The 22,704-nt window shown below is 43.2% G+C and overlaps 1 protein-coding gene, 2 non-coding genes and 1 pseudogene across 3 annotated transcripts; 2 read left to right on the forward strand and 2 right to left on the reverse strand.

Annotated features, from left to right (window-relative positions):
• Positions 1-1,101: 1,101 nt before the first annotated feature.
• On the forward strand, positions 1,102-5,379 carry RPL39 (ribosomal protein L39). The gene is made up of 3 exons (XM_024566809.3): positions 1,102-1,187; positions 2,902-3,005; positions 5,144-5,379. The coding sequence occupies exons 1-3, from the start codon at positions 1,185-1,187 to the stop codon at positions 5,190-5,192; spliced, it is 156 nt and encodes a 51-aa protein (XP_024422577.1). The 5' UTR covers positions 1,102-1,184; the 3' UTR covers positions 5,193-5,379.
• LOC112310944 (small nucleolar RNA SNORA69) lies at positions 4,506-4,639 on the forward strand. Its single transcript, XR_002975442.2, has one exon. It is a non-coding gene; the product is annotated as a small nucleolar RNA SNORA69 (small nucleolar RNA).
• Positions 5,380-7,346: 1,967 nt separating the features above from the next.
• LOC112310537 (tropomyosin alpha-4 chain pseudogene) lies at positions 7,347-20,114 on the reverse strand (annotated as a pseudogene).
• A 240-nt stretch (positions 20,115-20,354) lies between these two features.
• Positions 20,355-20,461, reverse strand: LOC112310930 (U6 spliceosomal RNA). Its single transcript, XR_002975433.1, has one exon. It is a non-coding gene; the product is annotated as a U6 spliceosomal RNA (small nuclear RNA).
• Between the last annotated feature and the right edge of the window lie 2,243 nt (positions 20,462-22,704).

The raw sequence follows: 22,704 nt of genomic DNA on the forward strand, positions 1-22,704 counted from the left end.
AAACCTGTAGAGAATTTTTGTGAGTTTATCTGAGCCAAACTGACAACAATTGCCAGGAAACAAAATCTCAAGATTGAGAAAATGCTCTGGAAAATGGCAGTTTTGCACCATACATTATACGTTACAATCAAAAGAGAAGACGTAAGTGGTTTACATGAAATCCTTTGGTGACAGATTAAGGAGGCGGGAGAAAGCAAGGGGGGGGGCGTTGGAAGGAGGGGGAACCTTTGGGATTAGGATAAAAAGTAAAATGATAGACACTTTTACAAAGGTGAGTATAGGATAGTTAACAGTCAAGAATTAGCACGGTAATAGTAACAATGGGAGGAGTTGTGGTCTCCATTTCGTGTGGCCCCTGTGGATTTGCCACAGAAACATCTATCCACTGCCTCTCGCTCGCCCCGCAACCAGGGACCTGGCCGGCAACCCAGACCTGTGCCCTGATCAGGAATCAAACCCGGGAACTTTTGGTTTGCTAGACACCGCCCAACCCACTGAGCCACACCAATCAGGGCAGTAAGTTGTTTTTTTTTTTTTTATTTCAGACCATCCTTTGTGGTTACTTTAGGTCTCTGAGTTCCAGGCTGCCACGCAGGCACCCCCTAAGCCAGTCAGGTTAGTATGTGGCCCCCTTCCTTCCACAGTTTGAAAAAAATCCACGTATAAGTGGGCACACACAGTTCAAAAACGTATTTTTCCAAGGTCAACTTTATTTCAAGTTATTGAGAAAACGTGTTCCCAGTCCTGCCTCTCACGCGCCCCAGCCCAAACGCAGGCGGAAGCGTGTCGCGCTCATACTTGATGTCCCTCCCCCTTCCTTTGGAGTTACACCCGCCCACTCCGCTCCAACCGCCTTCCGGAGGGCTTCTGCATTGGCATTTTTAATAGCCGTCGTCCTCACCCACGAAGCAGGTGCTCCCAGCACAATGACGGACTCCAAGGAACTTACTTACAGAAGACACACAAAGCAAATTCCATTTCGCAGGAATAAGCCCTGTTTCCCACAAGTCCACGGGAGTGCGTAACGGGAGGGGCCTGTCAGGAGGAGGTGGTGAATGCATTGCGTCAATTCCCCAGCCCCGCCCCCAGGCCCGCCCCCGTAGTGCAGAGTGTAAATACGTATTTCCGCTTCCTCCTCTCTCTTTCTCCGCCATTGTGGTCCGTGAGGTTCGTTATTCTTCGACATGGTAAGTCCATCCTTTTCCATCGGCCCGAGGGTGGCTTCCCGAGGTCTCAGGTCTCACGTGAGCTCGCCTGTGCCGTGGGTTGGATCAAGGTGCGGAGCCTTTTTAGAGGCTTTTTGCGGGGAAGGTCGATTTTGTCACCGCTCCAGTCGGCGGGCCTGGCGGGAAGCTAGTGAGCAATGGCACCTGGGAAGGAGCGGGCCGCGCTGGCGCCACGAGGTCTGAAAGGGGTACTGTTACTCCAGGCCGCCGCCCAGGTGGTCAGGGCTCCGCTTCCCTTCGCCCTTTTCTGGGAGCGAACTGTAATTTTCAGGCAGAGAAGTCGGGTGGGGGGCACTCCAGAAATCGCGGCCTGACTGTGGGCAGTCTGCAACAAGTCCCTGGCACCAACAAAGGAATGTGGGGTGCAGATTTTCGTAAAGTTTTTTTTAACTTGGCGGCCAGGACCCTACCATATTATGAGCTTCAGGGGCTTTTTAGTCTTTTGTTCAGGAACTTGAGCTTCATCCAGTGGAAGTGCCTGGAACAAGGAGTGCTGTGATGTGAACTTTTATGTCGTTTTGGGCGTTCTTCGTAAAATGCCAACTGCGTACAGTCACTCTTGTGGGCTTTTCCTGTGACGGTTCCCTGAGAAGTTAAAATTTTTGTAGGTTTCTAGGCATGGGGAGGACCAGTATATGGTGCTTTATAGTTTTAATAGTTGACAGGAAATGTAATTCACAAGTGTTGAGAGACGGGTGTAGGCTTTTACAGTGGCTCCTATTGTGCAAGGCTGTGTTGCATCTCATTGGCCAGACTTTAGACCATCATTCATGCTATTTCTCCAGATTGTGCTGCAAACGGGCATGGGTTGGTTGTGGTCGGACGTACATGAGCACAGTTTTTCATGAAAGCTAATACATGCAAAGGGAAATGGGGAAACTCAGCCTTGGAAAAGTACCATTTTAAGAAGCGTTAGGCCCCGACTGGTGTGGCTCAGTGGATTGAGCACCAGCCTGTGAGCCCAAAGGTCACCGGTTCGGTTCCGGTCAGGGCACATGCCTGGGTTGCAGGCCAGGTCCCCAGTGGGGGGTGCATAAGAGAACCACACATCGGTGTTTCTCTTCCCCTCACTCTAAAAATAAATAAAATCTTTTTTTTTTTATAGCGTTAGAATTAGTATCAAAATGATCAGCGGGTTAGAACAGATCTACTGAATGTAGGGGACGTTATGTAAATCTTAATTACTTTCACAGTGACCCTGGTAAGTGGGTACTCCTGTTGTACAAAGAAGGGCATTGAGACTTACCGAGTTGCATGTTATACATTATTTGGTTTACTAAATGCTGTGTCCTTTCTTAAAAACCCAAGTTCCCCAGCTCTCACCATCCCCCATGTGGTCCTAGGGAAGACAGGAAGGTGCCCTAACCTCAGAGCACAGAGGATCTGGGTTTGAATCCCAGCACTGCACAGTAATAGTTTTCCTTTGGGGTTAGGTTACATATCTCCCTGACTCTGGTTTGTTTATTTTTTTTAACTTGAGCAGTAGGAATTATGGTATCTGCCTCCAGAGATGTTGCAAGGAACAAAACAGGGTGGGAGGGATTTGGCACTTAGAGGGTTGTTTTTGGTATATATTAAGCATTCAGATATTTGTTGGATTGTGGGAGTTCTTGTGTTTGAATCTTTTTAGCAAGTTCTGGTATTACTGTATAAATTGATTGCATGTCCTTTCCAGTCTTCTCACAAGACTTTCAGGATCAAGAGGTTCCTGGCCAAGAAACAAAAGCAGAATCGGCCCATTCCCCAATGGATTCGGATGAAAACTGGTAATAAAATCAGGTAAGGACACCACCCTCCTGTTTTTGTTTTTTGTTTTGTTTTTTGTTTAATTTAAGATTGTTTGGGGGCCTAAATACACAATTAAAAGTTATATGCAATCCAGTCTCTCTTGTACTACCATTCTGAAATTCTTTCTTGAAATGTGCTTCCTCTGGGTTTCTGGATAGCAAAGTTCCGGGCTGTCTTCGGTGTGGGCCAAAACATAAGATTAAAGGCTGTCTCATTACACATCCCAGCGGGGAAGACCATGATGCTTACCTAATCCATCTTTGAAATGTTTATCTTTTTAAAGATTGGAATATTGTCCTCCACTGCAGAAATAGTTGAATTGATGGCTTTGGAAGAAAGACTTTGCTACAAAGGACCGCCAATCCAAGTCATCTAGGCCAACTCCAAGGGCTCACAGCCAGTGACAGCCCTGGTGTGTTAAACAGCGACGTGAAAATGGCTGCCCGCTATATGCCAGTTGTTTGCTACCTTTGGTTTATTGGGTACTAGACATTAGCCTTTATTATTTATGCATATTAATGTGTAGGGGGTGTCTCGTTACTGGGGCAGCTATAATTTAAATATTTATTTCTTACAGAAAGGGGAAGGGAGGGAAAAAGAGGGAGAGAAACATGGCTTGGTTGCCCGTCGTACAGCCCAAGCAGGACCAAACCTGCAACCCAGGAATGGAACTAGTGAGCTTTCACTTTGTGGCACCACACCCAACCAGCTGAGCCATACCGGTCAGGGCTGCAGCTAGAATTTAAAGCACATGATGTTACCGTCATACAATACTAAGGAAAAAAGTATCGATTCATTTGGTGAAGTGCTTTGTCTGGCAGCTCAGCCCTGTTATAAGTCTGATGGATTTCTGTTGAGAGTATCAGGCATCCATAGTAAAGCCCCTCTCCCTTCCCCTTTTTTAATATAACAACATGAACATCAGTTTGTCTATCCAGTGATGGTGGGACCTTCCTTTATATTATAGGTTGTTTTAAGGAATGGAAGAAATGTATGTGAAGTGCAGTACCTAGCTCCATAGAATGGTGCCTACCATGATCACTATTAGCCTCTTGTTATGTGGACTTATTAGTCTTCCAACTTTTAAAATGTATTGAAAACAGCCCTGGCCGGGTGGCTCGGTTGATTGGAGCGTCATCCCATACACCAAAAAGGTTGCAGGTTTGATCCTTGGTGGGGGCCCCTACAGGAGGTAACTGATCAGTGTTTCTCTCATCTTTCTTTTTTAAAAACCACTAAACATATCCTCGGGTGAGGATAAAAAAATTTATTGAGCCCTGGCTGGTGTGGCTCGGTGGACTGAGTGCCAACCTGGGAACTGAAAGGTGGTGGTTCGATTCCCAGTCAGGGCATGTGCCTGGCTTGTGGTCCAGGTCCCCAGTAGGGGGTGTGCGAGAGGTAACCAGTTGATGTATCTCTTACACATTGATGTTTGTCTCCCTCTCTTTCTCCCTCCCCCTCTAAAAATAAAGTCTTTTAAAAAATGTATTGAAAGCAGGTTGCAATTACAGTGCTTCATTTTGTGGAAGCACTGCCATTATCCTGCTGAAAGAAAATCTTTGTGTTGATCGTTTTTGATTTTGCCTTCATGAGGATAAAATCATGACTGACTGACATGGACAATTCTGAGATGGCCTTATCTCTGCAAATCACTTGGTATTGAAGTGACTGTGGATGTTAATGTATTATAAAAATTATGCAGGAGCGTTTATATGTTTTTGTGACCCATTATATAGAAATGACTTTTTGATGTAGTTCAGAAGGTAGGGGGATTCAAGATACATATGTCTCTGCCTGGGTCTGCCCTACATCTGCTGAATCAAAGGTGAGTGAGTGTACACTTGGGGAAGGGAGAGCTTCGCCACTGCTTCCACACCAACAAGAACCAGTGTGTTTTCCTACTGTGGAATCATTTTGAGAGGTAAAAATTTGATTTGACTAGTTCTTAAACATCTAGCAAATCATTTTTTACTCTCCAAAAAGAGCTCCAAAATTGTTAAAGGAAGGAAAAGGTGGAACCCTTTCGCCTTGCAAGGCTTTTATGGTACTTAAAGGGCAAAGTTTATGCTGAATGAGAGCAGCTAAATTGGGGTCAGACTCTTTGTAACTTGCAATTTTCTTCTGTGTAGGTACAACTCCAAGAGGAGACATTGGAGACGAACCAAACTGGGTCTATAAGGAATCACACATCAGAGATGTCTCACATATTTATGCCCTATTCATGTTGTCTGCCTCTTGAAGTCACTGAAAAAAGACCACCATTGTCGGGACAGTTGGGCATTTTGTTGGGAATTGGATTATTTTTCTCTTGATATTTTTCCTTCAGTAGTAGGTTGGTTCATTAATAAATGTGAGACCATTTAAACTTCTGTTGTATTCTGATTTGTGAATATGTTCAATGAGACAAATGTTTTCTGGCTACTAATAATACTTCGGTATGGCTAGTGTGAGTAAGGAACTGTTTTGGTTTTGTTTTTTGTTTTTTTGGAAAGATTTTAATTTATTTCTACAGAGAGGGGAAGGGAAGGAGAAAGAGGGAGAGAAACATCAATGTATGGTTGCCTCTCACACGCCCCCCACCAGGAACCCAGCCCAAACCCCAGGCATGTGCCCTGACTAGGAATCGAACCAGTGACCCTTTGGTTCACAGGCCAGGCACTTGATCTACTGAGCCACACCAGCCAGGGCTGATATATATATATTTTTTTAAGTTTGTGAAAACATTTATTTGACTACAATATGTATAAAGTGATACTATTACATACGATACCATTGCTATTTAAATGAAAAGTGTGGGTTTTATTCAATTGCACAGTTTAGTAGTTATCCTGGGTGGCGTGATGTCCAACAAATACGGGTGAGGGGCAGAGGAGTCAGGTAAGTTAGAAGCAGGGTGATTTTTAGTCAACTGTAGACTTGAGTTGCCCCCCACATCGCTGGGGAATATGGAATGTGTCAGCTGAGATGTTAACTGCCAGAGCAAAACTACAGCAAAGCAACTGTGCAGCCCTGTCTATAAAATACTCCATATCCAGTTGAATCAAGAATTTCCTGGTCTTTTATTAACTTGGTCCTGACAAAGGCATTGAAGTCTTAGATTTTTCATTTTATTACTCTTCAATTTATCATTTCCTAAAGTACAGAGGAGATGAGGGTAAGCCAGTTACTTTATCACTACTGCCAGAGAGGCCCCTGCTAATACTTCATAGAAAAATGCTCTTGCTCAATCACTGATGGCTAGCAGTCTTTTATTTTTTTTTCATGGTTTCCTAAACAGGACTGATTGTACCATATTCCTGCTGAGTGGATGGCCTCATATAAGATTAAATGACGATTATTTCTCAAGCATTCTCATGCTGACTTGTTCACAGGATGTTCTATATGGTAAAGTGTGGAAAAGGGAATCCTTAGGTTAATGTATCTGTGGTTTATGGCTTCCTACAATAGCCTAACCCCCTTTTTCTGCTCTGGATGGAAAGTCTCCACCCATTTTAGTAGGATGGTCTCTGGCTTCCTGTAGTGTGTGCAGTGGTGGCCCACAGGTTCTGTTCTTAAACCTTTTAATTAAAAGTTTTTTAAAAGGTAGTTCTATTTTTTTAAAGATTGTTTTTGGAGACGGAAAGGGGGAGAGAAACCTCAATGTGTGATTACCTCTCCAGCACCCCCTAGTTGGGAGGGGCCGGCCTGCAACCCTGGTGTGTTCCCTGACTGAGAATCAACTAGAGACCCTTTGGTTTGCTGTCCAGTTCCCAATCCATTTAGCCACACCAGCCAGGGCATGTTCTTCAACCTTTTAAATTGACTGGTGACTAGGTGTTAGAATTTGTTTTAAAAGTGTGGGTTTGTCTAAGCTCCCAGGAACCAAATGCCTTCAGTCTCAAAAAAGTAACGTTAAATAAGAAATATCCTGCCTAGGTTAGAAATAAGTGCAAATTAAGAATAAAAAGAGCTGAGCCCTGGCTGGTGTGGCTCAATGGATTGAGTGCCGGCCTGCGAACCAAAGGGTCACGGGTTTGATTCCCAGTCAGGACACATGCCTGGCTCATGGGCCAGGTCTCCAGTAGGGGGTGTGCCAGGGGCAACCATACTATTTACCTCCCTCCCTCCTTCCTTTCCCCTTTAAAAATAAATCTTTTAAAAAAATAGCTGAAAAATCTGGTGCCCTTTGGGAAAATAAGGGAAGGAATTAGATGAAACTGGTGCTCAAAGCTGCTCTGATACTAAATATTTGGTCAGGTGTTCATAATTTGCACAGATGCAGTAACAAACTTACAAGAGAAGAGGACATGAAGGTCTGGAGCTTCTGTTGGAGCAAGATTCTTCTGGTTTTCATTATATACCGTTGAGTTCATTTAGTGACTGATTCAGTGTCTGATGTGAGCACGCATTCTCTTTGTCCTGGGCAAGTTTTTCTTCCAAGTCATCAATTATCTTTTCCAGTTCGGCAACTGGTCTTTGCAAGTTGAGCATGGGTCTCAGCCTCTTGAGTTTGCCAGACAGAAGTTTAATCTCTTTGTACTCATTTTCCTTTTCAGAATATTTTCAGAGGCAGCCTCCAGAGACTTGAGGTTGTTAGTGACATTCTTGAGTTCTTCCTCCAGGTCACCACATTTTAGTGCCAACACCTCAGCATGCTCCTCTGCTCTCTCCAGCTCGCCCTCCAGGATGACCAACTTACGAGCTACCTCCTCGTTATTTGCAGTCAGTCTCCTCTGCTTGGCCTCCTTGAGCTGCAGCAGCTCTTGGATCTCCAACTTCTCGTTTTTCATGGCCCGGTTTTCCATCACCTTCGTTCCTCTCTCGCTCTCATCGGCAGCCTTTTATGCTTCCTCTAGCTTTTGTAGGGCTGTGGCCAAGTGGTTCTTGAGCCCCGTCTAACTCCTCAACAAGGTGTATGCATCGATTGAGAGCTGCCACATCCCCTTCAGCTTTCTCACCCTGCTCCCACTGCTGTCCGGTTTTCGCTGCAGGCCCTGCGCACGGTCCCCCATCTCATCCATCTGCTGCCCCACCACTTCCAGGAGTTGAGGCCAGCTGTGGCACAGGGGCACACTCAGTGGGCTCTCGGCTTGGCTAGACTTGTCTTTGGTGAAAGCTGCAGGAACTGAGTTTTTACATTTTATTTGTAATTATATACCTCCAAGTGGCTAGTGGCTTTTATACCTTCAGTTATGGGAAGTGCGTGTCTGTCATCCTGGTGCTTGAGGGTAGCACATTGTTTTAAAATAAATAGCATGTTTATATGCTCTTTCTCACTACGAGTAGGAATCATCTGAACCGTAGGTTGACAAACTGTTCTGCTGCCTGTTTTTGTGTGGCGTATGAACTGAATTTCTGCATTTTTAAATGGTTGAAAAAAGCAAAAGAATATTTTGACACATCAAAATTGACTGGATATTGATGTTCTGGAAACTTCTAAATTCTTGGGATTAATCTGTTGGTAGACAAGTATACATCTGTTAGGCTAATAATAGGCCATTACTGCAAGCCATAGCAAATGTCTGGGAACGGTGGGAAGCAACAAATGTCCTCATTACTCCTGGAATTACGGTGAAACTTCAGCAAGAGAAAGGGGGAGTTCTTCAGGTCTGAATCTCAGCTAAGAGAACGATTCATTCATTATGCCCTCAGGTCCAGAGGTAATGTAGTGGCTACTTTTGTTAAGTTTTCCTTGTTTAAGTTATTGACATCTGGTTTCACCTAATTCGAACTTGACTTACATGGTATGTAGTAACATACTTAAGTGGTTTTGAGGCTATATGACATCACAAAGGACTGCAGGGTTTGGTAAGAGAATTATCTGCTGTTAAGCCAGATACTAAAGATAATCTGCAAACATCACTCTTCTCATTAACTTTTAAACTTTTTCTTTGTTAATACATTTATATAATTTAATTTACCAGGTGATCACCCTGATAAATCTAGTACCCACCTGGCACTATATAGTTATTACAATATTATTGACTATATTCCCTCTGTGGTACTTTATACCCCTGTGACTATTTCGAAGGGACTTTTTAAAATATTTTGTTTATTCATTTTAAGAGAAAGAGCGAAACATCAATTGGCTGCCTCTTGTTTGCCCCGAAATGGGAACCCGGCCCATAACCAGGCATGTGTGCCCTGGCTGGAAGTTGAATCAGCAACCTTGTTCACAGGCTGGTGCTTAATCCACTGAGCGACACCAGCCAGGGCCTCCTGCGACTATTTTGTAACTATCAATTTGTACTTAATCCCTTCAACCTTTTCACTCAACCCTCCCATCCCATCGTCACTATCAAAATGTCTATATCTATGAGTTTGTTTCTGTTTTGTTCATTTACTTTTTAGATTCCACATATAAGTGAAATCATGGCACTTGTCTCTCTCTGACTTTTTTTATTCGGGACAATACCCTCTAGCTCCATCCATGTTGTTGCCTATGGCAAGATTTCATTCTTGTGGCTGAGTCATACTTCTGTATGTATGCACCACTTCTTTGCCCATTCATCCATTGGTGGACACTCAGGATGTGCTCATGTCTTGACTATTGTAAAGAGTGCTGCAATGAATATACGGGTGTATATGTCTTTTCAAATTAGTATTTTGGGTTTCTTTAAATACCCAGAAGTGGTATTGCTGGTTCTTTGTATCTTGTTACAGCCTTTGTTTTAAAGTTTATTTTGTCTGGTGTAAGTATTGCTACCCCAGCTTATTTTTGTTTCCATTTTCATGAAATATCTCTTTCCATCCCTTTACTTTCAGTCTGTGTTTTTGGATCTGGAGTCTCTTGTAGACAGCATATGTGAGGGTCTTGTTTTTTTTTACTCATTTAGCCACCTTGTATCTTTTTAAATTTTATTATTTTAATCCTCACCCAAGAATATGTTTATTGATTTTAAAGAGAGGGAAAGAAAAAAAAAATAGAGAAAGACCTTTATTTTTTTCTACCTAAAAAAGACCTGTTAACATTTCATATAATACTGGTTTGATGGTGATAAACTTTAGCTTGTCTGGGAAGGCCTTTATCTGTCCTTCATGATAGCTTTGCTGGTAGAGTAATCTTGGTTGTAGGTCTTTGCTTTTCATCACTTGGAATACATGCCTGCAAAGCTTCTGTTGAGAAATCAGCTGACAGTCTTATGGGAGGTCCCTTGTAGGTAAGTAACAGCTTTTCTCTTGCCTCTTTGGGTTCATCTTGTTTGGGACTTTATGTGCTTCCTGGACTTGTATGTCTATTTCCTTCACCAAGTAAAGGAAGTTTCCATCATTTGAGTGGGGCGGGGTCTTGGGATCCCCAGGGCAGGGTGAGCAGTGTTAACCAGGTTGATGGAGACTCATATATGGCACCTGACTGGTGGGCTCTAGGGGAGGGCTCACCAAAGGAACAATGGCCTCTGGCCCTGGCTGGTGTGGCTCCGTGGATTGAGGGATTGAGCATGGGCCTGTATGCCTGGGTTGTGAGCCAGGCCCCCAGTAGGGGGCGCACGAGAGGCAAACACACTGATGTTTCTGTCCCTCTCTTCCTTTCCCCTGTCCGTAAAACTAAATACATAACAATCTTTTAAAAGCCCTGGCTGGTGTGGTTCAGTGGATTAAGCACTAGCCTGCAAACCAAAAGGTCACTGGTTCGATTCCCAGTTAGGGCACATTCCTGGATTGCAGGCCAGGTCCCCAGTTGGGGGCATGGAAGAGGCAACCAATCAACATCTCTCACACTTTGCCTTCTCCTCTCTCTAAGAAAAAAAATTTTTTTTAATTAAAAGAAACCTAAGAATGGCCTCTGCTGGAGCTCAGAGCTAGTGAGTCCTAGTAAGTGTGCAGGCCCTTTAGGAGGAACTCCTGGGACTCCAGAACCTCTCAGCCACAGTCCCTCCTGCTTTTCACAGCCAGAAGTTATAGGGACTTATGTTCCCAGCACTGGAACCCTGGGAAGGGACCCCTTGCTCCTCGGGGTGCCTCTGAAGCTGATATATCCCCAGTTTTTAACCACCATACATGGGTGTGGGACCAGCCCATTTTGCATCTCTACCCTTCCTACCAGTCTCCACGTGGCCTTATATCCTTAGTTATAGCACTTACGTTCAGTTGGACAAATTTAGTTGTGATTTTGGTGTGGTTGTGGGAGGAGGTGAGTACAGCCTTACCTACTCTGCCATCTTGAATAGGAAGCCTATTAACATTTAAACAAATACTTCAGCCTCACTGTTCAGAGTAGGTTGGAACATCTTCATGGGCCCAGGGAGATTGTGACCAGGCTGAGGTTACACACACCTTGAATAGTTAAGATGAGAATTGAAAGAAAGTGACATGGGTACCAGTGTTGGTTGGCTGTGAATGAGGGGTTTCTTTTGAACCCGGGGGTTGGACAACAGGTTCTGGTTCCAGTGGCCCTTCTAGCTTGTACAGTTGCTAGTAGTTGTTTCCTCATCTTTGATGGACTAGATCCGTGCTTCCTGAAGGGAGGGATGAGAACTTAGGATTTATATTTACCCACAAGAAGCGTAGTATAAGGTATCAGCTTTTGCAAGATAATACAGTCAGCCCAGTGGTGATTTCCCTTGGTGGCCTAAAGAGAAGCAGGCAGCAGCAGAGTGGTGGTCAAGAGTTGGCAGATTCAAATCTGTTCTTTATCATTGACCAGCTGTAAACCTCTGTTATCTGTAGCCTGGGGCCAGTGGGACCTTCCTCAGGACTGTGAGCACGAAGTGTAATCACTAAAGCACTTAATTCAGTGCCTGACTAGGAAAATGAGAAGAATGGGGAGAGAGCAGAATGAAAGTTTTGGTGTGGATAACTCCCCAGCAGACATGTACTGTATGCTAGATAGAGGTAAAATAAGATACAGGGACCAAAGACAGTGGGGAGGCGCATCTTGTAGTGGGAGATGGTACTCACAGTAAGGCTAATTGGGGCTGCTTGTCTGAAGCTGTTGATGGGGACTGTGGCAGGGATAGTAGGACAGGATGTGACTCTCAGCCTGACCCTAAATGAAACTGTTCTCTTGATCAATTTGAATAATTTAGATTCCAGAAGAGCTGATAATACAGATGTTTTGCAGATGTTTCATAAAGAGAGATGCATGTAATAGTTATGAGAGAAATGATAGAGAAACACCAAAAAAACAAACACCAGCAGCATAGGCCAGGCCAGAGTAATTTTCTAGAAGAAGCAAAGAAAAAAGTAAAATTTAAAAGTTAACACCCTTCTCCAATGAAAAACCTCACTACTACCCCTTGCTGGTGTGGCTCAGTTGGTTAGAGTGTCATCCCATGTACCTGAAGGTTGTAGGTTCCATTCCTGGTCAGGGCACATACCTAGGTTGTAGGTTTGACCCTTGGTCGGGGTGCGAACAGGAGACAGGTGATCGATGTTTCTCTCTCTCTCAAAGCAATGAAAAGATATCCTCAGGTGAAGGGGGAAAAAAAACCCAAACTCACTACCGTCAGTACTGGAATTAAAAGCTTTTTAAATAGCATACATATAGAAAAGTACACTTACAAGTGTACAGCATGAGAAATTTTCACAGGGTGAATCCAGTTGCATCACTACCACCCAGATCAGGGGACAGAACATGATCAATATCCCAGAAGCCCCTCCTCGGGCCTCCCTTCCAGTCACCATCACCCCTAAGTATAACAACTGTCCTGATGTCTAGCAACATAAACTATTCTTGCCTGTGTTTGCATTTTATGTAAATGGAATAATAAGCTCTGTGCTTTTGTGTCTTGCTGCTTTTGCTTGCACAGCATCACATCAGATTGACCCGAGTTTCTGCAGGCAGTTGTGCATGACTTGTTTTCTTTGCTGCATAGTTTTCCGCTGTGTGAATATACCACAATTTATTTTCCAGTTGGTAAGCATTTATAAGGTGTCCAGGTTGGGGCCCTTACGACTAGTGCTGCTGTGAACATCTTTATATATACTGTATTTTGCCATGTATAATGCGCTCCCATGTTTTTGTGCATGTTATACATGGGATTATTATGCCCATGGCATAGAATTATACCCATGTATAATGCACATCCTTATTTTTACCTAAAAAATTTGGGCAAAAGCCCTAGCTGGTGTGGCTCAGTGGATTGAGTGCCAGCCTGTGAATCAAAAGGTCGCCAGTTCAATTCCCAGTCAGGGCACATGCCTGGGTTGTGGGCCAGATCCCCAGTAGGAGGTGCATGAGAGGCAACCACACATTGATGTTTCCCTCTCTCTCCCTCTCTCTAAAATAAATATTTTTAAAAATTTTGGGCAAAAAAAAGTGTGCATGATACACAGCAAAATATGGTATCCTTTCTCAAAAATAAGTGCATCTCATTACAGGTAATTTAGTTTTCATTTTTATATTTCTTAGGGTGTATAGATACAACAAAATTGTTTTATAAGAAGAAAGCTAATTAAAATTTCTCTGAGTATATTTCTAATCTGTAAAAATTATGCTAAGTGAAATAAGCCAGGTGGTGACAGACAAATACCATATGATCTCACCTTTAACTGGAACATAATCAACAAAAGAAAAAAGAAAACAAAATATAACCAGAGGCATTGAAGTTAAGAACAATCTAACAATAGCCAGAGGGGAGTGGGGAGGGGACTGTGGGGAGAGGGGTTTACTGGAACTACTATAAAGGACACATGGACAAAATCAAGGGGGAGGGTAGAGGTGGGGGAGGGAGGTGGGTTTGGCTGGGGTGGGGTGGAGGGGTGGGGAGAAAATACAGACAACTATAATTGAATAACAATAAAAATTTTAAAAAGAAAAAAATTTTCTAGAGAACAGGGAAATTAGCCCTGGCTGAGTGGCTTGGTTGGAGCATCATCCCATATATACCAAAAGGTTGCAGATTGGATCCCCAGTCAGGGCACACACCTAGGTTGCAAGTTCAATCCTTGGTTGGGGCTCATACAGGAGGCAACCAAATGATATTTCTCACATCGATGTTTCTCTCTCCCTCTCTCTCTAAAATCAATGAACAGCCCTGGCTGGTGTGGCTCAGTGGATTGAGTGCCGGCCTGTGAACTGAAAGATAGTTGGTTCGATTCCCAGTCAGGGCACATGCCTGGGTTGTGGTCAGGGTTCCCAGTGGGGGGGGGCAGTGAGAGCCAACTGATTGATGTTTCTCTCCCTCCCTTCCCCTCTCTAACAATAAATAAATAAAATCTTTTAAAAATCAATAAACATAGGTGACAATTTAAAAAGAAAGAACAGGAAAATTAAACATAACTTTCAGGGTTAGAATAGAGCCACTCGGATATGTTGCCTTCTTTTTTAAAAAATATTTTCTTTATTTACTTTTAGAGATAGGGGAAGGGAGGGAGAAAGAGGGAGAGAAACATCCATGTATGAGAGATACATTGATTGGCTGCCTCTCACACACCCCCAGTGGGGGACCCGGCCCCCAACCCAGACATGTGCCCTGACCAGGAATTGAACCAGCAACTTTTCAGTTCACAGGCTGGTGCTCAACCGACTGAGCCACACCAGCCAAAGCAGTTACTTTCTTTATCAAAAACGAAAGAAAGGAATCTAATACAAGCCTTCAAATATGTTTCAGGGCAGGGGGCCACCAGGCTTCAAGAAGGAGAACCAGGGCTTTGGAAGCCATTGAGAAGCTAGACAGGCTGCTCGCTCTCTCTGTTAGGACCATTTTTCCAGCTTCTTTCCGCATTGTCCACGTTACTCTTGTCCCCCTTGGCAGACCTGCTTCCTCTGCGTCTCAGCACAAGGCCAAACATGGCCTCCTCTGTTTCAGGTTAGGTTAGGCGACCAGAGGAAATGGGTAAGAATCTCTGAATCCTAACAGCATGATCCTGAGAGGGTGAGCCTGAATGGCCCAGTCAAGAGTCAGTGAGCTACGGCTGAGGGGGCAGCGGCCTGTATAATCATGACTGCCTTGTGGGTGGGCTGTGTGGCACCCACAGAAGCAGTTTGGGCTGAGCAGACATCCCCAGGAGCTCGGTGAAGCTCTGAGCTACAAACAAGACCTGAGCACTCGTCCCTGGGCCTTTATCCTCTTCTGTTTGCTAGTGTCACCCAGTGCTTTTTACAGGCCTTTATGTTGGTTTTTGTTTAAGTTTGCTTTTCTGTGGCCATTTTCAGAAGCTTCCAAGAATACTGAGACATTGGAAAGATAACATGTCAAATGAGAGAATCTTCAAACGAATTAGGCCTATGAGCTGTGGAATTTGAAAAAAAGACATACGCTTTTGACCTAAAACCAAATTCTGGGGTTTGGACTGCAAAGACAGGAGTCCAAGCTAGAATCAAATGTTCTCTCTCTCCGGAAACTCAGGGTCAACTTCCACATTCTTTCCTGGAGCCTCTCCTTCTGCAGGGAGCCCTTGTAACTGCCTTACACACCATGGCCCAGCACCTGTCTCTGAGTATTCTCTGAGACGTGTATATTGTTGAGTTCCAAATAGCACAGGGCAGAGACAACTTATTCTATTGTAATCTATTCATTGTTGCGGTTGTCCTTAAAAACACTAAAAAAATAAAGAAACCATAGGGGAAACTGAGTGCAGGTTATATAGGAACTCTCTAATATTCATGCAACTTTCCTGTAAATCTAAAATGAAATGTTTACTTAAAAATAAAACAAAATAGCCCTGGCTGGTGTGGCTCAGTGGATTGAGCACCAGCCTTTGAACCAAAGGGTTGCCAGTTCGGTTCCCAGTCAGGGCACATGCCTAGGTTGCAGGTCGGGTCCCCAGTTGGGGGTGTGCAGGAGGCAACTAGTTGATGTATCCCTCACACTTACGTGTCTCTCGCCCTCTCTTTCTCCCTGCCTTCCCATCTCTAAAAATAAATAAAGTCTGTCCTGGCTGTTGTGGCTCAGTGGATTGAATGTTGGCCTGCAAACCAAAGGGGCACATGCCTGGGTTGCAGGCCAGGTTCCCTGGTGTGGGGCACGCGAGAGCAACCACACATTGATGTTTCTCTCCCTCTCTTTCTCCCTCCCTTTCCCTTCTCTAAAAATAAAATATTTAAAATTTAAATAAAAATCTTTTTAAAAATAACCAACCAAACACCTAAGCCTAAGGGTGAAATTGATTACATAAACATTTTCTTTTTAAATTTAAAAAAAATTTTAAATTATAGTTGACATTCAATATTATATTAGTTCCAGGTGTACAGCATAGTGGCTAGACTTTTATATAACTTACAAAGTGATCCCCCCACTAAATGTAGTACTCACTCGACACCACGTATAGTTACAGGACCCACCTGACACCACACATAGTTATTACAGTATTATTGACTATATTCCTTATGCTGTACCTTACATCCCTGTGACTATTTTGTCAGTACTAATCTGTACTTCTTAATCCCTTCACTTTTTTCACTCAGCCCCCCAAACCTCCTTTCATGTGGCAACGATCAGTTTGTTCTCTGTATCTATGAGTTTGTTTCTGTTTTGTTTGTTTTGGTTCTGCATATAAGTGAAATCATATGGTATTTGTCTTTTTGTCTGACCTATTTACTTATCATAATACCTTCTAGGTGCATCCATGTTGTTGCAAATGGTAAGATTTCATTCATTTGTATGGCTGAGTAATATTCCATTATATATATGTACCACCTCCTCTTCATCCAATTGTCCGTCAATGGACACTTTGCTTTTGTCCACATCTTGGCTATTATAAATAACTCTGCAATGAACATGGAGGTACATATATTCTTTCCAATCAGTGTTTTCAGTTTCTTCAGATATCTTCCCAGAAGTGGAATTGCTGGGTCATGAGGCAGTTGCATTTTTAATTTTTAGAGGTATCTCCATACTGTTTTCTGCAGTGGCTGCACCAGTCTGCATTCCCACCAACAGTGCATGAGGATTCCCTTTCTCCACATCCTTACCAGCACTTGTTGCTTGTTGGTTTATTGCTGACAGCCATTCTGACAGGTGTGAGATGACATCTCACTGTGGTTTCAATTTGCATGTCTCTGAGGATTAGTGATGTTGAGCATCTTTTCATGTGTGTATTGGCCATCTCTGTGTCCTCTTTGGAGAAGTGTCTACTCAGGTCCTCTGCCCATTTTGAAATCAGATTTGATTTTGGTTTTGTTTTGATGTTAAGTTTTATGAGCTCTGTATATATTTTGGATATTAATACCTCATTGGGTATATCATTGGCAAATATGTTCTCCCATTCAGTAGGTTATTTTCATTTTTTGATGGTTTCCTTTGCTGTACAAACACTTTAATTTTTTTTTTTCTTTTAGTGATCCCAGAGAGAAGGGAAAAGGGGGAAAAAGAGGAGGAGAAACATCAATGTGAGAGAGACATCTGTTGGTTGCCTCTTGCACACGCCCCAACTGGAGACCAAAACTGAAACCCAGGCATGTGCCCTGACTGGCAATCAAACCTGCAAACTTTCTGTTCGTGGGATGACACCCAACCAACTGAACCACACCAGCCAGGGCTGAAAAAACTTTTTAGTTTGATGTAATACCATTTTATTTTTTTCTTTTTTTTCCCTTGCCCAAGGAGACATATCCAAGAAAATATAATTAAGAGCAATGTCAAAGAGTTTACTGCCTATGTTTTCTTCTAGGGGTTTTAGGGGTTTGGGTCTTACATTTAAGTCTTTATCCCATTTTGAGTTTATTCTTGTATATGGGGTAAGAAAGTGATCTAGTTTCATTTTTTTGCATGTATCTGTACAGTTTTCCCAATACCATTTATTCAAGAGACTGTCTTTACCCCATTGTATATTCTTGTCTCATTTTTCATAGATTAATGAAAACTCATAGATTGTGAGTTTATTTGTGGGCTCTGTATTCTGATCCATTGATCTATGTGTCTGTTTTTATTTATTTATTTACTTATTTATTTTTAGAGAGAAGGGAAGAGAAGGAGAAAGGGGGAGACAAACATCAATGTGTGGTTTCCTCTCACATGCCCCTCACTGGGCACTTGGCCTGCAACCCAGGCATGTTCCCTGACTGGGAATCGAACTGCCAACCCTTTGGTTCCCAGGCTGGCGCTCAACCCACTGAGCTACACCAGGCAGAGCTACATGTCTGTTTTTATACCAATACCATGTTGTTTTGATTAGTATATAGCCATAGTTTAGTTTGATATTAGGTAGCATGATAACTCCAACTTTTTCCTTATTTCTCAGGATTGTTTTGGCTATTTGGGGTCTTCTGTATTTCAATATAAATTTTAGGATTATTTGTTCTAGTTTTGTGGAAAATGGCATTGGTATTTTGATAGGGATTGCATTGAATGTGTAGACTGCTTTGAATAGTATGGGCATTTAAATGATGTTGACTCTTCCTGTCCATGAACACAGGATGTGCTTCTATTTATTTATATCTTCTTTAGTTTCTTTCTTCAGTGTCTTATCATTTTTGTAGCACAGGTCTTTTACCTCCTTGGTTAAATTTATTCCTAGATGTTTTATTGTTTTAAATGTAATTGTAAATGAGATTGTTTTCATTTCCCTTTCTGATAGTTTGTTATTGGTGTATAAAATGCTACTGATTTCTGAATATTAATTTTGTGTCCTGCTATTTTACTGAATTCATTTGTTCTAGTAGTTTTTTTGTGGATTCATTAGGATTCTCTATGTATGGTATCAATGTATGTATTTTCTTTTTTTTAATTAATTAATTTATTTTTAGACAGAGGGGAAGGGAAGGAGAAATAGGAGAGAGACATTAATGTGTGGTTTCTTCTCATGCTCCCCCTACTGGAGACCTGGCCCCATAACTCAGGCATGTGCCCTGACTGGGAATCGAACTGGCAACCCTTTGATTAGTATGCTAGTGCTCAATCCACTGAGCCACACCAGCCAAGGCAATGTATGTATTTTCAAGTGTGGTGCTCAAGGAGGCATGCTCATGGGAGAGTGAGTTCCTGCTAGGTTTTGTTTACAAATCACCAAAAGCTGTTGAGCTCTGCCTATGATGTCTACATTCTAAAAACTGACCTTAAGGTGTTTCTACATAGGTTGGTTCATTATAGGTTGACAGAGAAATGTACTATTTCTAGATTGTTTGATCTTAGCACAACCCTCTGTAGGTGCTTCGGTGAGTTGCATGGGGGCAGCAGAGTGACATGGAAAGCTCATTGCATGCCTTTCACTTACTGGCTGGGTGACTTTAGGGGAGTTACTTAAGCTCCCTGAGTATGTGTGAAATGCGGATTAATAACATTGTGCTACAGACTGGCTGTGACAATTAAATGAGACTGTGCATTAAAAGTGCTTGGTCTGTTGTCAGGACTTAGTAACTGATATTTTGAAGAACACTAGAGACAATCTATTTTTCCATCATCTCTTACTGAGTAACAAACTATCCCAAAACTTAGCAGCTTAAAACAAACATTTTATTTCCATCCATCACATTTTTGTGGGTCAGGAACTTGGACAGGCCTTCGCTAGGTTGCAGGGACTGGAGGACCCATTCCCAAGAAGGCTTCTTCACCCATGTTCTGGACACCTTGGTGCTTTCTGGCCTCTCTCCGCATGGCACCTCATCCTCCAGGGCCTCTCCATGCGACTTGCTTGGGCTTCTCACAGTGTGGTGCTCTCAGGGTAGTCGACTGCTTACTCGGCAGCTGGTTGGCCTGCATGTTCCAAGAGCCAGGAAATGAAAGCTGCCAGTCTCTTAAAATCTGGGCCCTGAAACTGGCACCAGGACCAGTTTCATGGGCCTGTGTGACCTGTGCAGTCACACAGGGCCCTGTGCTTACTTTGATGCCCTGATTTTACCATCTTGACAGTTAAAAAATATATATTAACAGCCCTGACTTCTGTGGCTCAGTGGGTTGGGTATTGTCCCCCAAAGCGAAATGTCGCCCGGTTCATTACCAGTCAGTGCACATGCCTCGGTTGTGGTTTGGTCCCCGGTGGGGGCACATAGGAGAGGTAACCAAAAGATGTTTCTCTCTCACATTGATGTTTCTCGTCCTCTCTTTTTCCCTCCCTTCCCCTCTCTCTAAAAATAAATAAATCAAATCTTTTAAAACATTTTTTAACAGCCCTGGCTGGTGTGGCTCAGTGGATTGAGCACGAGACTGCAAACCAAAGGGTCACTGGTTTGACTCCCAGTAGAGGGATCATACCTGAGTTGTGGACCAGGTCTCCAGTAGGGGGCGCGGGAGAGGCAGCCATACACTGATGTTTCTCTCCCTCTCTCCTCTTCCTCTCTATCTAAAAGTAAATAAATAATATCTTAAAAAAACATTTATTAACAGTATAGTTGGCATATTTCAGGTGTACAAAACAGTGATTTGACATTTACATATCTTATGATGTGATCACCCTGCTAAGTATAGTAACTATCTGTCATCATGCAAAGTTATCAATATTATAGACTATATTCCCTGTGCTGTACACTACATCTCCATGGCTAAACATATGTAACACTTCACAAATTTCTACATCATCTTTGTGGTGGGACTATGCTAATCTTCTCTGTATTGTTTTAATTATACTACATGTGCTGCTAAGGCAAGCACTACCATCTTGAAATTCTTAACAAATTTTTAGAAGTGCTCTGGCCAGGCAGCTTAGTTGGTTAGAGCATCAGCCCGATACAGCAAGGGTGCAGCTTTGATCCCTGGTCAGGGCCCATACAGGAAGCAACCAATGAATGCATCTATAGGTGGAACAACAAATCAATGTTTCTCTCTCTCTTCCTTCCTTTCTCTAAAATCAATACATAAACTTTTTAAAAATAAAAATAAAATAAAATTTTAGGACAGATCTCACCTTTTCAGCTTGGGCTGCCAAGTATATATTGCTTTTGCTGTATCTTAGTAATCTAAGCAGTCACAGAACCCACCTGGATTCAAGGGAAGGGGATATAGATCCCACCTGTCATTCAAAAGAGTATCAAAGAACTCGTGGTCATCTTGAATCCCTCTAGAGAGGGAAAAGTACTGGAATCAAGAAATCTGAGGCTGAGTCCCAGTTTTACACATAGACACATAGAGCATTATCATATGGTATAAGCACAGTGAGAGAGAAGTATTCATAGGGCCCAAGGGAAGTTTTCTGAACTCACATATCTCTAGATAGAGTGAGCCTGCTACTAACAAACCACTTCAGCTTTTAGGATTTCAGTTTTCCTCCATTTGAAATGAGGAAGTTGCTTCTAAAATCGTGGACGTCTAGTGCTACATTTGTAATTCTCTGAATGTGTGTCTAATACGGTATTCATTAGAAGTGTTTCACAGGGATCACCAATGGGAGGAGGGCATGAAACAGAAGGTGAATGAGCTACAAAACAGCAACTATTAGTTTAATCAGGAAGCCTTGCCTGTGAACATAAATTCAAGGTCAGCTGCCTCCCTGCCTCCGACTCCCACTTGTTCATTCCACAAACATCCATTACAGACTACAGGGCCGACACGCAGTGCTGAGCGCTGCATGCTGAGTGCAGGGCTGCAGCAGGGAGCCATGTCGACAGGCCCTCATCTTCACGGGCCACAGGCTACAGTGGGCAGGTGAGCGTACAGACAGTTGCACTCCTACTGTTGAGTGCTGTGGTAAGGAAGGCATAGGTCCTTGGGAACCTGCCCTAAGCATGCAAGGGGAGGCTGAAGAATAGCAAGCTGAGCCCTGAGGGCTGAATAGGAGTTAAGTCTCGAGGTGATGGGAGTGAAGTAAAGCATATGTCATACCCTATGCTGAGGAAATGGACTGCAAAAAAGCCCAGTCAAGAGAAAGCTGGGAGATTTAGGAACTGAAAGTCACTCTATGTGCTGGCAGTGCAGAAAGGGAATGTACTGGGGGGCGGGTGGGAGAAGGTGCCCAGAGGAAATTAGTGATAAGGGTGGAGAGGGTGAGGCTGGAGAGAGAAGCTGGGCCAGATCATGGTGTGCCTCTAAGCCTTGAGAGGAAGCTTGGATTCTACCTCGAGACATAGAGAGACATTGAAGAGTTCAGAATTGGACTGTGGCCTCTCCAATTTGGGTGTAAGAAATCACTGAGGTTAGTGGTGGACTGCTGAGATTGGGCTGGTTGGGGGTGGGGTGGGGTATGCTAGAAGTAGAAACTGGTAAGAGGCTGTGGTTTGTAGGCCGAGTTAGAAATCATGATGACCGGAAGTAGGGCAAAGGGAGTGGGGACAGGGAGAAATGGACAGATAAGATTTAGTAAAATCAACAAGAGTCGCTATTGACTGAGTGTAAGGGAGGAGAAAGGAAGTTGGTAAAGATGACACCCAAGGCTCTGGCTTGAGCCACAGAGTGGATACTAGTATCATTTTCTGAGAAGGAAAGACCATGAGAAGAATAGTTTTCTGGTGGGAGGGCAGAGGGATCAAGGTTTCCGTTTTGGGATATGCAGCTGACCATTGAATAGCAGATTTTTGTTTCAATAAATACTGCACATGTATTTTCTTTTCTTTATGATTCTTAAAATTTTATTTCTTTTTAGAGAGAAGGGAAGGAAGGGAGAAAGAGAGGGAGAGAAACATAAATGTGCAACAGATACATCACTGATGTGTGAGAGATACATTGATCAGTTGTCCCTCACACATCCCCCACTGGGGACCTGATCCCCAACCCGGGCATGTGCCATGACTGGGAATCTAACCTGAGACATTTGGGATTGCAGGACAGCACTCAATCCACTGAACCACACTAGCCAGGGCCATGGTTGCTTTTCGTATGAGTCAAGGTTCAATCAGAAAAGCAGGGCCAGTAGGAGATACATACATTAAGAGATATGTGGCAAGGAATTGGCTTCTGCAAAG

The sequence above is a fragment of the Desmodus rotundus genome, chromosome X (genome assembly GCF_022682495.2).
Source record: "Desmodus rotundus isolate HL8 chromosome X, HLdesRot8A.1, whole genome shotgun sequence".
In the NCBI taxonomy this organism is placed as follows: Eukaryota; Metazoa; Chordata; class Mammalia; order Chiroptera; family Phyllostomidae; genus Desmodus; species Desmodus rotundus.

What these genes read in the sequence shown, in the direction of transcription:
- RPL39 (XM_024566809.3), top strand. An exon ending in AAAACTGGTAATAAAATCAG is followed by an intron (nt 3,006 to 5,143) that starts GTAAGGACACCA and finishes TCTTCTGTGTAG; the next exon opens with GTACAACTCCAAGAGGAGAC.